General features: G+C 49.4%; 1 protein-coding gene across 1 annotated transcript in view; it reads left to right on the top strand.

The window, feature by feature from the left end:
• CSMD2 (CUB and Sushi multiple domains 2) overlaps positions 1–14529 on the top strand; it is a 734622-nt gene extending 720093 nt beyond the window's left edge. Inside the window, exons 69-71 of the mRNA XM_014578911.4 lie at positions 4129–4267; positions 7074–7251; positions 10328–14529. Of these exons, the coding sequence (XP_014434397.4) occupies positions 4129–4267; positions 7074–7233 (299 nt within the window). The 3' untranslated portion in view covers positions 7234–7251; positions 10328–14529. The remainder of the gene's footprint in view (positions 1–4128; positions 4268–7073; positions 7252–10327) is intronic.
• Positions 14530–15859: the final 1330 nt, after the last annotated feature.

Here is a 15859-nt window from a genome sequence, read left to right as displayed (position 1 = left end):
CAACCTTCCCCCACAGACAGCTGCATTGGTCGTTCCATGCAGAGGATTGTGACGGGGTGCCATCACAGAAGACGCCTTAAGATTGTTCCCCTGTGTGCTAATCATGCCTTCTTGCTCTCTGGGGTTCCCCACCACCCTGTCCTGCTGGGTCAGATCTTCTGGTCTCCCCCACAAGGCACAGAATTCAGGTTACTACTCCCTCCTCCTCCCCCTGCAAAGTAGTGCAGTCACTGAATCATTTCAGCTATGGGAGGATGCAATTCTAGGACTCAACATCCAGGAAACAACCCCCCCCTCCCAAATCCATCTGTCTCTGTAAACGTTTTACACAGTGAAAGCTCATTGGGTAAGCTCGCCTTATCAGTGAAAGACAGAGATGCACAGTGGTTGCTTCTCCCAAATAATAGTTATTTACACTGGGCCTGATAGCAAACAGAAGTGTTTTATTAAGTACAAATGGTAGGATTTAAATGGTTGCAAGTGAAAACAGACAGATCAAAGTAAGTTACTACATTAAAATGCAAACACATAGCCAGCTCTAATTCACTTAGGGCATGTCTACACAGCTGGGCTAAAGCCAAAATAAGCTATGCAACTTGAGCTATGTCACTTGTGTAGCTTAAGTCGAAATAGCTTATTGCAGTTTTTGGCACTGTCTACACAGCAGGAAGTCCGGGTTAGAGCATTCTTCCTCTGACTTCCCGTATGCCTCGTACAATGAGGATTATAGGAGTTGGAGTAAGAAGTTCTCCAGTTTAACATTATTTCGACATTAGATCAAAATAACTGCTTGCTGTGTAGATGATTGGAATCAATAGCAAAACTCCCCACTGCAAGCCAGAAATCTTGCTACTTTCACAGCCCAGTCAAGCAGCACATACGGTAAAGTCCAGCATATAGAGGACTGGCCTGGCAGCCAACGTTCTTGGGGCGTGGCTCTGCCACTGTCCAGCCTTATGCAAGCCACTCCCCCTTGCTATGCCTCAGTTTCCCTGTCTGTCTTAGCAGGATGAAACTACTTTCCTGCCTCATGGGGGTGTTGTGAGGGCACATTCCTTAATATTTCTGACATGTTTGTTTCCTGTGATGGGGATGGGCCTTTAGAGTTCCTGGGTATAGGAGACAGAAATGGGGTCTCTTTGGAACACTACTGGCTAGAGAACGGATTCCTAGGTTTTCTCTCATCTCTTGCTTGCTAGTATTTCAGCTGTGATTTGCCTGCTGTGACTGCAGCTCCACAAATGACAACATAAAGCAAAGTGCTCCACTGAGGAAGGAACAATCAGTTTCACACACACAAAATGGGAAAGGTGTGCCTAGGAAGGAGTATTGCAGAAAGGGATGTATAGGAGTCATAGTGGACCACAAGCTAAATATGAGTCAAAGTGTGAGACTGTTGCAAAAAAAGAAAACATGATTCTGGGATGTGAGCAAGACACGAGAAGTCATTCTCCCACTCTGTGCTGATTAGGCTTCAGCTGGAGTATTGTGTCCAGTTCTGGGCTCTACATTTCAGAAACGATGTGGACAAACTGGAAAAAGTCCAGAGAAGAGCAGCAAAAATGATTAAAGGTCTAGAAAACATGACCTCTGTGGGAAGATTGAAAAAATTGGGTTTGTTTAGTTTGGAAGAGAAAAGACTGAGAGGGAACATGATAGCATCTTTCAAGTACTTAAAAGGTTGTTGCCATGAGAAGATAGTAAAATTATTCTCCTTAATTTCTGAGGATAGGACAAGAAGCAATGGGCTCAAATTGCAGCAAGGGAGGTTTACGCTGGACATTAGGAAAAACTTCCCAATTGTCAGGTGGTTAAGCACTGGAATAAATTGCCTAGGGAGGTTGTGGAATCTCCATCACTGGAGATATTTAAAGCAGGTTAGCTGTCAGGGATGGTCTCGGACACGCTTGATCCTGCTGTGCGGGCAGGGGACTGGATTTCTCAAGGTCCTTTCCAGTTCTAACGTTCTATGATTGAAAGGACACGTGTCCAGTCTGAACTGTGCAGTTTGAACACATCTTTCATGAACACACACACAAGAATCACGCCTGTGGCCACTGAAATGCAGCTGTCTCTGGGGTGGAACTCGTCACTTGTTTAACTGTGCTCACTGTCACTGCACAATAGCTTTGCAAGGGGTGAAGAACACTGACCACTTGCAGTGGTTTTTGGGGGTTGGAAGGAGATAGTTTTTCTGCCCAAGCTGGGTGGTGTTTGAGACTGAAACTCTTTGCCAAAGTCCTCAAATTTTCTTGTCTAAAATTAGTGAGCTAAACCCCTATTGAAGAACCTAAAACAATGATCTGGTTTTCCAAAGACACTGAAGATAAAGGGTAAAATTTTAAAAAGTGACTGACTTAAGTGCCTACGTACCATTGAGTCCATGGCTCCTGAATCCCTAACGTACTGCAATGCCTTTTGATTGCAGGGGTGGGGGGATTCCAACTGCCCAGGACCTCTGAAAAACAGGGCAATTGTATGTATGGTTGTATAGCTCCTTGAATCCTTTTAGCCTGCTCAGAAAAGGGTGCCGTTCTATCTCCTCCTATTTAAGAGAGAGACAGACTCTCTGCCCCTAATGTCTCAGCCCTAGATATTCAGAGAGGACCTTCAGAAACCCCTGGGGCAGAGCTAGTCCCGGCCATTATGCAAACTCCTCCGCAAATAAGTCAACCAAAGCAGCTCCTGGTGGGGACTAGGAGATGGGCAAATGAAGAAACACCCTTTTGTTTCCTCTGAAAACGAGGCCTTTTTTGGTGCTTCAGGATCAAATCTTCCCCCTCTCCCAGAGTCACTAGTTGCTTTTGAAAATCGTGGCCTTTACTTTTAGACTTCTTTTCTACTTCATTCATTTAACAAAATACTCCTTTGACCGAGGGTTGGGGGCTAACCTGGTTCAATTCCCTCCTCTGCCACCGACCTCCTCTGTGGCCTCGGGCAAGTCACTTAAGCCCAAATTTTCAAAGGCCTTTAGGTTCCTCTCTCCCATTGAATTCAGTGAAAGTTAGGACCCCACGTATCTTTGGGGATCTGGGATTAAGGCTATCCATGCCTCAGTGAAAGAGTAAAATGTGGTTAATAGCCCTCCATCACCAGGGTAGGAGAGGATAAATTCAGTAAAGCTTGTGAGGTGCTCAGATGCTACAATGGAGGGGACCAGAGACATTAGTTCAATAGTATAAAAAAATGGCTTATGACACCCAACTGGATGTAATATTTTTAGGCTGGGATTTTCAAACTCTGGTGCTCAGGTTAGATACCTACATGAGTAGGCTGTTTTTTAGATGGGGGGGTTAATTTTTTGAAGGCACACCTGGTAGTTAGGCACTTTTGAAAATACCACCCCGGAGGTCTAAATGATTTAGGAGCTTAAATAGCATTGGCTTTCAGTGGCACTTAGAGCACGATTTATGGAAAGTCCCTAGTCCCATTTCCAAGAGACATAGGCATTTAGGTATCTGAGTAGTCAATGGGATTGAGATTCCTAAATGCCTACAGCTTAGCCTCCATCACACACACACGCTCCCGTCGAGCTAACCGCCACAACTTCCGCTCTGCGAATAACGTGGCTGAAGTCGACGTACTTACTAGTGTCTTCCATGCAGTCTGGTCAGTGGGGGGCTGCTCCTTCATAGACTCTGGTTACTTTTCTCATCCTGGTGGAGTACTGGAGTCAAGAGAGAGAGCTTGGAAGTCAATTTATTGCGTCTAAGTGTAGACAAGCCCCAAGTCACTTTTGAAAATGGGACTTAGCCTAAATCGCGAAGAGGTTTTTGAAAATGTCACCCCTCATTCCAAATAGCCTCTGTCTTTCTGCCCTTCGTCCCTTTGAGTGGTTCCCCAAAGAACCGGGCCTGTAGGCATCGACATGACAGCATTCTGGTGTGAGTCATTTAACTTTAATAAGATCTTGGCTGTGTTTTCTTTTACTCTGGAGTCAATATTGGAACCGCAAACTAGGCAACCTTATGCATGGTGCTGTAGCTGCAAGTCCATCCTGCGTATGAATCCAACATTTTAAATGACCTTTTTGCTGAAGCATGGAGCGGACTTGTTCTAGCATCACTTGGGCAAAGCCCAGCTCTCAGCCGCAGCGGTTAACACCTGTTTGCTTTCGTTGCATTTCAGACATCAGCATGATTGAAAACGATCCAGAATCAATAGGGCATCATTTTGCATCCAACAGCAGTTCTGTGGCAGCTGCTATTCTTGTGCCTTTCATAGCCCTGATTATTGCAGGGTTTGTGCTTTATCTCTACAAACACAGGTAGGTTTCAGGAGCGGAGCGATTTAAAAAAAACCAAACCTGTTACATGGCGAGGGGCAGCGTACGGAGAAAATGCGATTGAACGGAGCTAGGTGCTATGGGGAATATTAACATTTGCAAGCTGCGCTTAAGAGAGCTCCTGAGCGTTTTGCTTTCTGATGTGGCTGGTAGGGGGCAGAAATACTGGGGCAGCGTTTTTGCAAAGGGCCGGGTAATTTAACAACCGCTAATAAGATTTGTTGCAAGGCCAAGTTAGCTAAGGCAAGCGAATCTCACGCTTCAGAGTTTAAGCCTCATCTTGCAGGTGCTGCAAAGAATCCTCCTCCCGCCTCCCCAGATTGGTGCTTTCCAGCAAGTAGTTTTCAAGCGATGGGTTGCAACCCAGGACTGGGTGGTGAGAGGTCGGGCACTGGGGCTCCTTGCTGCAGGGGGATCAGGCAAGCAGTGGGGGTGTTAAGGCAGCTGTGCTGCAACCGGCAGCAGACCCACCTCCTAGGCTGGAGAAGGGGGGAGCACACAGGGCGCTGTGCACTGCCCCTGCCCTGAGCACTAGCTCAGTACTCCTGTTGGCTGGGAACCTGCTGCCTTAGCCGCTCCCCTCCCCCCACTAGGGTTGCCAGGGTTGTTTTCACCCAGACAGTCCGGTTTTCTCCACCTCTGTCCAGTAAAAACACCCAGAAAATAGCAGACATGTAAAATGTCCGGTATTTTCTGTTTTTCTCGTATGGAAGCCTGGTGGGTACATTTTTCCCCTGCCGCATGTGGCGGCAGCGGGGGAGTGGGGAGCACTGGTTTATTTAAAGGCGCAGTGACCTTTTTTTTTTTCCTCAACAAGTTTGGTCCCTCGGTGGTTTTTTTTTGCTCAACCAACTTTTCCCCCGCCATGTTTGGTATTTTTTGAAAGTATCTGGCAACTCTACCCCCCGCACTGCTCGAGGGAAGCCCATCCTGCCTCAGCCCTGACACCCCCCGCCCCAAAGCTGGACTCCCCTCTTACACCCTACAGCTCTCATCCTCAGCCCCACACCGGAGCCCACACTCTAGTCAAATTATGTTGGGTCGCAACATGAACAGTTGTCTTCAACTGGGTCATGAGAAAAAAAGTTTGAAACCCCGTTTACAGAGAGAGCGATTGCTTTCCTTTGAAACATCAGACTTCGCTGGAGCAGGAAGGCTACAGGACTTGGCTGCCCCATGAGCTGCTCGAGGGTGGCAAATCGGTATGAATGATGCCACCTGGGCATTGGCAAGAGAAGGGTCAAAGCTACGTAAGGGGGCCAGGAGCAGGTCTCAGAGAACGCCAGTGGAATTGGTGCTACTAACTGTCGCAGGTGCTTTCAGTGTTCTCCCCCTCTCGCTCCACATGCTAGTGATCTCAGGGGTCACAGCTTGTGCAAATGGCCGGGGTGTGAATGCTAGTGCTTCTTGTCACATGGATGTGCACGTGCAACTTACACCTTTGAACAGAGACACAACCTGGGAACACTGTGGGTGCTGAGAATCTGGCCCTGAGCTCTTCTCAAAATGGGACCCAAAAGGCCTGGCTAGATGTAGTTGAATTACTCACACCACCAGCTGAGAACGGTGGAAGTTGAGTGCTTGGTGCCTTTCAGGATCGGCCCCTAAGAAACAGGCTCAGCAGCCTGAAAATAGCTTGCCCCTGCTATTGAGTTTTGGCTTGGATCCTGTCCAATGTTCCCTCCCATTTTTTCCATCTATGCACAGAATAAATTTTGTTATGCGCACCAAGGCGGGGGTGGATGTGCACCACCAATAGAAACTCATGCTGCCAGCTGTGGGTGCTCTGCTAATCCACTGGGCAGCATTGAGATCTCGCCTGAATGGCCGCCCACACACTCAGCTTACAGGGAACGCTGGACCCAAAATTGGGGCAGGTGGGGGAGCTGAGTCGTGTTTTGCCTTACAGCAGGCAATTGGGTGTCTGAAAAATCTTAAGAATCAGAAACCAAGACTCCTTTCACAGATCTATACAGCTAGTGATTCTGGGCCAGATTCTCAGCTGGTGTAAATCAGCAACGCTCGACACCGATTTACACCAGCTAACCATCTGGCCCTCCATTCCTGCTTAATGCCGTCAGGGCACCACCAATGAGGTAACGTTGATACAACTAAAGAAGCTCCCATAGAGACCCGCAGGCCATTTGAGCACATCTGGCCCTGCTTGAGTGTCCTGATTTCATACTACCTCTCACACCCTGTCCCACTCTTTTACTGGAGGTAAATAACTTTTATTGGAGGGAACCAGCTTCTGAATTTCACAGAGCCCTTCGGCTGTTCTACTGCGGCAGCAGCCAGAGCCCTGGGCCTTTAAATCGCCACCGGAGCACCACTCCATGCGCCCCGGACAGCACTGAGGGCTGGAGACCCGGCGTGGCATGCTCCGGGCGGCTCTGAGGGCTGGCTGCCCTCATCCCTGCTCCTTCTGATTGTCCAAGCTACATGCAAAGTGGGACAGATGTTAACAGGGGTTCACATATGCTCAAAGTAGGAGACCCCTTAACCTGCAACAGACAATTAACACCTCCAGAGTTGTAGGATCGCGGAGGGCCAGCTGGGCAGTGGGGTGTGTTATAAATTGTTGTAAGGAGCCATAAAACCAGGGTCTCTCCCACGTCCATGGTTTTTAGTCTCCAGCAGGTGTTAGTTCATTGAAGTTCCCAGGCTCGTCGTTTAGACCTTCCAGGTCATTTTGGCTCAGCCTCCGAGTGGGGTGAAATAGCCCCGAGCCAGATGCCAGGAGGAACAAGCCGTGATCTCTTTGGATTCTGTTTCTGGCCCCTCGCAGGAGAAGACCCAAAGTACCGTTCAATGGTTACGCCGGCCATGAAAACACCAACGTCCGAGCGACGTTCGAGAACCCGATGTACGACCGAAACCTACAACCCACGGACATCGTGGCCAACGAGGCGGAGTTCACTGTCAGCACCGTGTGCACAGCGGTATAGCACTCGGTCTCCTGCGCGGTGAGTGGGAGACAAGAGGGCCTGATTCTAGGCCAGTGACGGCACCCCCTGATCTATCAAACTCCATGGCTATGTCTCCACTCGCCGCTTCTTGCGCAAGTACGGCCATTCTTGCGCAAGAATCCGCAGAGTGTCTACACTGCCCGCCCGCTCTTGCGCAAGGAAATTTACAGTACGGCGTGGTAAGAGAGGGCTTCTCGCGCAAGAGCTACGCTCTTTTTTAACAGGTGTAAGCCCTCTTGTGCAGGAGCTCTCGCGCAAGAGGGCAGTGTCAACGCTCGGCAGGGATTTCTTGCGCAAGAAAGCCCTATGGCGAACATGGCCGTTGGAGCTTTCTTGCGCAAGAGAGCATCCACACTGCCATGGGCGCTCTTGTGCAAAAGCACAGCGCGCACATGGCAGTGTGGACGTTTTCTTGTGCAAGAAGCTGCGAGTGTAGACATTGCCCATCTGTTTTTTGGTCTATCGCGTGGGCCCAACCTGGCGACCGCAGGCACCATTCAAACGCCTCTGTTGTTCTAAACAGGGTCTCCCGAATGGCGACCCCTCTAATCCACACGCACAGGCTGTACAGAGCTTTGCTTTGATGTCAGCCATGACAGATCTCTGTTTGAGGGGAGAAAGCTTGCCAGCAGGCCTGCTAACAAAGGAGAGCAAAGGGGGCAGTTGCCTCAGGGCCCAGTGATTCACTGGGGCAGCAGCTGGAGCCCCGGGCCTTTGCTCCGTGCGGCTCTGAGGACTGGGCCGGGTGACTGATGTGACAGCACGGAGGGCTGGCTGCCTCTGGCTCCGCCCCTTCTAGCCAAGGCCCCGCCTCTTCCGGGAGCTTGAAGCCAGGACTGCAAATGCTGTTGGCTCCCCTGCATGCCAGTATCAAGATGGCCCAGAAAACGCACGAGTGGCACATGCGCACCGTGGAGTGGAGTGGCAGGATTGTGTGTGCGAGTGGTTAAGCACTAGAATAAATTGCCCCAGAAAGTTATGGAATCTCCATCACTGGAGATATGTAAGAGCGAGTTAGTAGGACACCTGTCAGGGGTGATCTAGATGGCACTGGGTCCTGCCGTGAGGGCAGGGGACTGGACTCGATGACCCCTCGAGACCCCTTCCAGTTCTAGGGTTTTATGACTCTGTGATTCTACAAACCACCCTCCGGTTTCCTCCTTTACCCCTTTTCCCCCCAGGGAGAACAGGTGGGACGATTAAGTGAGTCCAAAATCAAAACCTGGAATCGTTCCCTGAATAAAAGTAAAGAATTGCAGGCAGGAAAACTCTGCCAGGGGTTTCAGAAGGAGCCCTGAGTTCTGGTCTCTTGGGACATGGGTAGGGTGAATCGCAGTATGGGAGGGACACGCTGGATTGGAACCCAGGAGATCAAGACTGGACTCCTAGCTCTGCCACAGACTTACTGGGTGGCCTTGGGCAACTCACCGAGCGCAGGACCCTTGTCTAGGAGTTGGGGGAGCAGACCGGGCTGCTTCCCACCACTGCCGGCGAGGGCAGGGTTAGTCCCTGACCCCTGCTGCTAGTTCCCTGCATCACTTTGGGTCCCTCGGGCTCCCCAAAGTCCAGAGCCCAAGGCCGGCTCTGACTGAGGTTCTCAGTTCCCTTCCAGTTCCCTTCCATACAATAGGGATAACAGCCCTGATCTACGCCATAGGAGCACTGGGAAGATAAATACATTGCCAGATTGAGAGGTGCTCAGACACTATGGTGACGGGGCTCAGAGAAGCACCCAACAGAACGTTATTACAGTACAGCCCAGTCTACACTGAAGGGGGTGGGCAGTTTAAGATACACAACTCCAGCTATGTTAATAATATAGCTGGAGTCCACGTACCTTACATCAAGCTTGGCGCCTTCTCTGCAGTGGGCGGTCGACAGGAGAAACACTCCCATTGACTTCCCTTACTCCTCGTTGAGTATTGGTGCCAACAGGGCACCCTCAGCATTTGATTTAGTGGGTCTTTACTAGACCCGCTAAATCAAACCACGAAACATTGATCACCGGAGCGTGGATCCTCTGGTAAATGGAGACGAGGCCTTAGAGTCACTCCACTGACTCCATCAGCTTTTGTTAAGGGGGGTAGAAACAGGTTCAGTCAGCTCCAGGACTTGCTGAACACTTGGGAACCCATCACTGGCAAGCAACCACACCAGTCCGTTCTTCAGGGGGAGAGGTTGGAGACAGTGCCCAACACCCTAGATCCAAACACACCGTGACGTTTGGTTCCCTGGCGTTTGGTTCCCTATTAAGCAGAGGCCGTGATGTTGTTACTGACTCTGCTTTGTGCACAGTGGGAGGAAAGGAGAAAAGTGGCCCAGTGGCCTGAGATTTGGAAAAACTGGCTTCAAGTCCCAGCTCTGCCACAGACTCCTTGTGTGACCTTGGGCAAGTCACTTAGCTTCTCTGTGCCTTAGTTCTGCACCTGTAAGAGGAGGATCATAGCCTGGCCCTGTCTCATGGAAAGGTGAGCGAGGGAGGATAAATGCATTACAAATTGTGAGGTGCTCCAATATTTTGAAAGAAGATATACCTTAGGCCAGGTATATGCTAGAAAATACTGCCAAAAAAGCGTGCTTGCTGATATATCTGGGGCTACGTCTAGCTACTGCATCCAAGGAACACATTTGCTTTTTCAGAAAAAATTCGAAAAGGCGGACACGCTCTTTCACCATCCCCATTAACTTCGTTTAATGAGGAATAAGAGATGTGTCAAAAGAGCACTTTTTTCCAAAATTTGGCACCGTGTAGATGCGCCGAATGTCGGAAAAGCCTCTTTCGACAGTAAAGCGGGAAAAGATATGCAATTTCAATCCCGCACATTGGGTTTCTTTTTCCAACTTACCATTGCCGTGTAGACCTAACCTTAGACCGGTGGGGCAATCAACATGCGCTACACCAGCAAATGCACCGTTTTTGCCAGTGTAAGCTGCCTCCCCGCTCCTATATCAGCACAAGTTTCTAGTGTCGTCCTGGCCTCAGGTAGGTAGCAAAGTTGCCTCCGGTTCGCTGGTTTTTGCATGTCTAATAGGAACGTGTTCTTCTTTCTCCTTCCCTCCCCCACTGTCCCAGAATTCCCCAGAGGCAGGTGTCCTGTTGATGATTGTGTCACCTCGCTAGTCTTCGGTCATTATCTCCCCTCCCCTAATCATGCGGAGGCTGTGAAGAAACTGCTGCTCCTTTGTTGGACTTTGAGTTACTCCCGAGAGAGACCGCTCAGCTGTCCTCTGTCCTCCTCATTCACCCCGCCCCGCCCACCCACCACGTCTTGCAGTGGATAATCAAGCCAACCAAAGTGTCTCCTCCAGCACAGCTTGGGGGAACCTCGTCTTTTTCCCTCCCCCTGGGCCACTTCCAGTCCCTCCTGGCCGACGTCGAGATCCCACCCCTCTGACGGTGCCCGGTGGCTGAACCTGAGAAGGCAGGCGATCGTCTCCATGTCCTTGTCCACCTGCAGGTCATCGTCTCCAGCGAAGCAACCGAGGCGGGTGCTGGGCACAGCAACGGAGCTCTTTTCCAGCAGAGGGAACCGTCGGGGGAGGGGGCTTCTGTAAAACCAACACCCCTTTGCCTTTGAGAAAAGCTTCCTTGGCAAAGGGAGGGATGCAGGTAGCAGAGCACAAAATGCCGACGAGCGTAACAGACTTCTGCAAGGGAGAGAGGCTGGTTTATTTGGGGTACGTTGGGGAGGGGCAGGTTGACACGGGCTTTTAGCGATGCAAAAGTTTTGAACAAGGGTTTGGGTTTTTTTTTTGGTTAGAAGGAAAATCTTCCCCTCCCCTTTCTTGATTTCCGTTTGGTTTTCTGCTGCTGATGCTGCTGCTGTTAATCTCAACATCCTTTTTCTGAAATCTCAGAGGTCACCTGGGTCCAGTACAAATGGAGTCTCTCGACCAAGAGTTCTCTTTCCCTCTCGTCCCCGTGGCTAATGATTGCTAATCTGGTGTAACTCTCTTCACAAACATTAAAAAAAAAAGTTTTGGGGGACAGAAAAAGAAACAAAACACCTTCTTTTTCAAAAAAAAAGCCCCTACTAATACAGATGATTTTTCTTCAGTGAGTTCAGAAACCTTTGCTCTTTCCATATTGATCCTCCACACAGCAACACAAGAAGGGTTTCATTTCAGGGCAAAGCCGCGCACTGTATTTCTCAGAGGCCAAAAGGTTGTTTCCACCGCAGTGAAAGCAGACAAGAAGACTTGATGTTATTATTTTTCCCTTCAAAGAACGATGCTTTGGTGGTGACTGATCTTCTTGAATAAAGGGAGTTGGGGTTTGATTTAGGATTTCATTCGGTTTGGTTTGAGTAGCTCTTTCTTAGGCAGGGCTGAAGTCAGCAAAAGCAACCGGGCCATTTCCTCACACTGTGAGCCAACTGCTTTTCCTAAGTGCAGCAGATTTAGAAGCATATGTATCAAATGAACTTAGAGGAAATGAACTTTTTATTACTGATGGGGAAACACGACTTATTTTTTAAAACCCATTGAAGTTTGGTTTTAAGATAACGGGTGTCAAGTATCAGAGGGGTCGCCGTGTTAGTCTGGATCTGCAAAAGCGACAAGGAGTCCTGTGGCACCTTATAGACTAACATGCATTGGAGCATCAGCTTTCATGGGCAAAGACCCACTTCGTCAGATGCATGTAGTGGAAATTTCCAGAGGCAGGTATAAATCTGCAAATTTGACACCATCAGTTTAGGATTAAACAAAGACTGTGAATGGTTAGCCAAGTAGAAAAGCAGTTTCTCCTCTCCTGGTGTTCACACCTCCACATCAGCTGCTAGAAGAGGGCCTCACCCTCCTTTACTGAATTAACCTCGTTATCTCTAGCCTTAGTCTGGCCTGCATATTTACACCTGCCTCTGGAAATTTCCACTACATGCATCTGACGAAGTGGGTCTTTGCCCACGAAAGCTTAAGATAACGGGTGGTATCTTTCACCCGTGTAATGTTGAGGCTCCTGTCTGATTAAAACCACACAGTCGATCTTCATTTTCCCCTTTCCTGTAGAGATATATGTTTATTTTTCCTTCTATCTATTATGTAGACAGCTCTCTTACAATAAGCCGTGCTCAATAGCCTGATAGATTGCAGAACAGTCCGCCCGCCAAAAAGGGTCAGTTGTGCTCCCAGAACCAACTGTCCAGACTGCTCTGGGAGAGATGCGTGTGTGTGTTTGTGCAGGTGTGTGTATTTGAAGCAGGAACCAGTGACTGGATGCAGAAACTAGACACATTCCAATGGGGGGGGGGGAGACGTACCTTTTTAAAAGTGCATGTGATGAACAGTCTAGCCAGGGTCCAGAGCAGAGTCTCCAACATGGACCGTTTTGTTAAGTCGAGGTTAGATGTTTTTCCAAAGGTGTCATGCTAGGAATTATTTTGGGACAGTCCTCTGGCCTACATTATACAGGAGACCAGACTAGATAATCATAGAGGTGCCTCGTGGTCTTAGAATCCATGCTAAACCAAGGCACCCATCCGGCAGTGATGCCAGTGTTGCCAATGAGATGGGATTCATGTTCCAGGGGCTGTCTGATTGGGTTGTGGGCCCTTGCTGACAACCAGCAGCTCCCCACACAGGACGCTAGCAACAGGTCACGCCAAGTGCCCTGGTGCGGCAGACTCGACATGCCAGTTCTACATCCTGTTTTCGTCCCGGGTAAAAGTGGCGACGAGCCGCTCCCTGTAACGCAAAGATTTTGTGGGTGATTTGTCCCCGTTTTGTCCCTGACCCCACGTGTGTGCTTTGAGAGCGAGTCTGGATCCCTCAGACTAAAGGGAGCCGCAGAATTCAGGTTCATAGGTACGGGGCCTTTGCCCATATGTCAATCTGGAGTCACTCCAGTGAGGTCAAAGGCGTTCTTTCCCATTTACACAGGTAAGGCTCAGCCCAGGGATATTTTATGGTGCCTGCAAATGGGTGACTAGCTACAGATGTGAAGATCTGAGACTTTGCTCTGGTTTCCCTCCATTATCCTGGCCACTGGTTAAACCTAATCAGATCCCTGGCTGATTTCACAGAGCCCTTTTTAGCATCTCTATGTGTACGTCTAGACTACAGGCTTTTGTCGACAGAGGCTTTGTCGACAGATACCGTTGACAAAGCTTCCATCGACAAAGAGCGTCTAGACGACATCCAGTTCTGTCGACAAAGCAAGCTGCTTTGTCGACATGACAGTGTAGACACAAAGGACAGTGTAGATGCAATAACACCTTCTGTCGACAAAACTCTGTCAACAAAAGGCGTTATTCCTCATAGAATGAGGTTTACCACCGTCGACAAAACTGCCGAGTTCTGTTGATGTTATGTCGACAGAACTCGGCAGTAGTGTAGACGCAGGTATAGTTTTGTCGACAAAAGGCCACTTTTGTTGACAAAACCCTGTAGTCTAGACACACCCTATGGTATAAAGTGTGCACCCAGCCGCCCTAGAAGGAGAATTGTGTATTTAGCAAGAGAGCATCTTCTTGCAATCCTTCGTGCTCTAAGTATTGTATCAAACTGGAAGCCACCTCAACCATCACAGTTGTTATTCTGCATCAGAACTGCAGACCTACGCTTTGCCAGCTGTGTGCAGGAGAGGGTATATGACACATCCTTGAGCAGTTCTGATTCTGTTCAGTAGAGGGCAGTAGAACACGTGCACGCACACATTCAATTATCTACACAATTAAGGGCCCTACCTTCCACTTCTCAGCTTTTCTGATTTGTTCAGATAATGCAACAGTGCAGGAAATTATACGTAACACAATAATACCTAGAGGTTTAGGACCCATCAGCTGTCTTTGAATAGCAAGACAGAATGAACTGTGGCGCTGTTTAAAACCCGCGCTAGCTGCTTTCAACACATGATGTACCAGTTTCCATTACTGGTTCATTCCACAGGGCCCAGATGGGACTGCTCCATTGTTTTGCAAGCTGGCCAGGCCATGAAGTCTGACATTTTTCATTCTTGTGCCCATCGGACTTGCATTATGTTTAAAAAAGAAAAAGAAAAAATCCCTCTTTTGTACAGAGATATATTTTTATGAAACAAAAGTTTGTACAGTTAAAACAAGACACAATGTAAATGGTTTTTTTTTTCATGATTGTAGTAAACAGTAGTGGAATATTGGCTTTTTTTTGTAAATGTAATAAAAAAATGTATAAATATGGTTTACATTAAAAAAAATGTAAATATGTAATCTATACATACACTTGGCTTGTCTGCAGTATATTCAATTTAATTTATCTGTCTCTGTATATGAGGCTTTTCATTGTGTCCAGACATCCTTTACCGAATTTGAAAGCTATTTTAAATTTTTGAAATAAAATAAAATATAAATTTTTGCATTGCTTTTCTTACATTTTTCTGGCATTCTTTCACGTGCCTCCCAAGAGCGCCGCATTCAGAAGGAGGCTAAAATCAGCAACTACATAAGCTGGGGAAAGCTTCTACATCTCTCCTGAGGAGAGAGGCTCCGGGACACCCGTCTCACAAGCTGGGAAAGGCCTCTACGTATCTCCCGAGAACAGGCACCTTTGGACAAACCTAGGCGTGGATGAGCTGCTGCCCCAGAAAATTCTCATTGCTTTGCTGATTCTTTGCTCGCTTTCCTCCAGGCCGTTCTAATCTCGAATAGCCACGGGGGTTGCAGGTTGGAACTAGGGTTACCAAGTAGCTTCAGAAAAAATAACAGACGCACTTCGTGGGGGTGAAGGGACCAGCCGGGAGGGGAGCAGAGCTGGCTGGGAGGAGGCGGGGGGACGGGAAGCAGGGCTGGCGAGGGTAGGGCGGGAGTAGCGGGGCTGACCGGGGGGGGGGGGGGGCGGGGAGGTGGCCGGTGGGAAGCAGGGCTGGTTGGGGGGGGGGGGGATTGGAGGCAGCAGGACCTGCCAGGGGAGATCAGGGTGAGGGGGCAGCCAGCAGGAAGCAAAGCTGGTCGTGGGGGGCGGGGATCAGGTGCAGTGGGGATGGCCGGGGGAGATCGGGAGGAGGAGAACCAGCTGGCAGGAAGCAGGGTTGGCTGGAAGAGAGTCCGGGGAGCGGGGCTGACTGGGGGGGGGGAGAAGTAGAGGGGAGAGAGAATCAGCTGGCAGGGAGCAGGACTGAACAAGCACATGCAGATCCCAGGGCGCTGCCCATCCCGTGCACAGTCCCGGCGAAGCTCAAGCAAGTCCAGCTACAGCTCCACACCGCGCTTGAACAGCGCTCAGGAGGATTGACAGGGCTTCTCCTCTGCCCCAAGGCGTCACTCCTACGTCAGTTGCAACCGGAGGCTCCCAGCACCAATCACGCCCGGCCTCCCAGCCACCGCTCCCCCCCCCACACACACACACTGCCCGTGCCTGGCTTCTGTCGGGTGCCCAGCCGGGAATTCAGAAAATACTGGATATTGCACATGTCCGGTATTTTCTGAATTTTTTTACCGGATAGAGGCCCCAAAAAACCGGCCTGTCTGGTTGAATACCAGGCACCTGGCAACCCTAACCAGAACTGAGGGGTGCGGGCAAAGCTGACGGGAGAAACCCAAGCCTGGCCTAGCCTGGACTGCGGCTGAGTGGGCATTGGATGCGAAGGCGGAGCTGAGGGTGGCATATGCCTAGTCATAGGGTTCACGTG

The sequence above is a fragment of the Pelodiscus sinensis genome, chromosome 26 (genome assembly GCF_052426305.1).
Source record: "Pelodiscus sinensis isolate ZL-2025 chromosome 26, ASM5242630v1, whole genome shotgun sequence".
Classification (NCBI taxonomy): domain Eukaryota; kingdom Metazoa; phylum Chordata; order Testudines; family Trionychidae; genus Pelodiscus; species Pelodiscus sinensis.
Note: the sequence above shows the minus strand (reverse complement) of the source record. Positions and strands in the feature narration are given on the sequence as shown.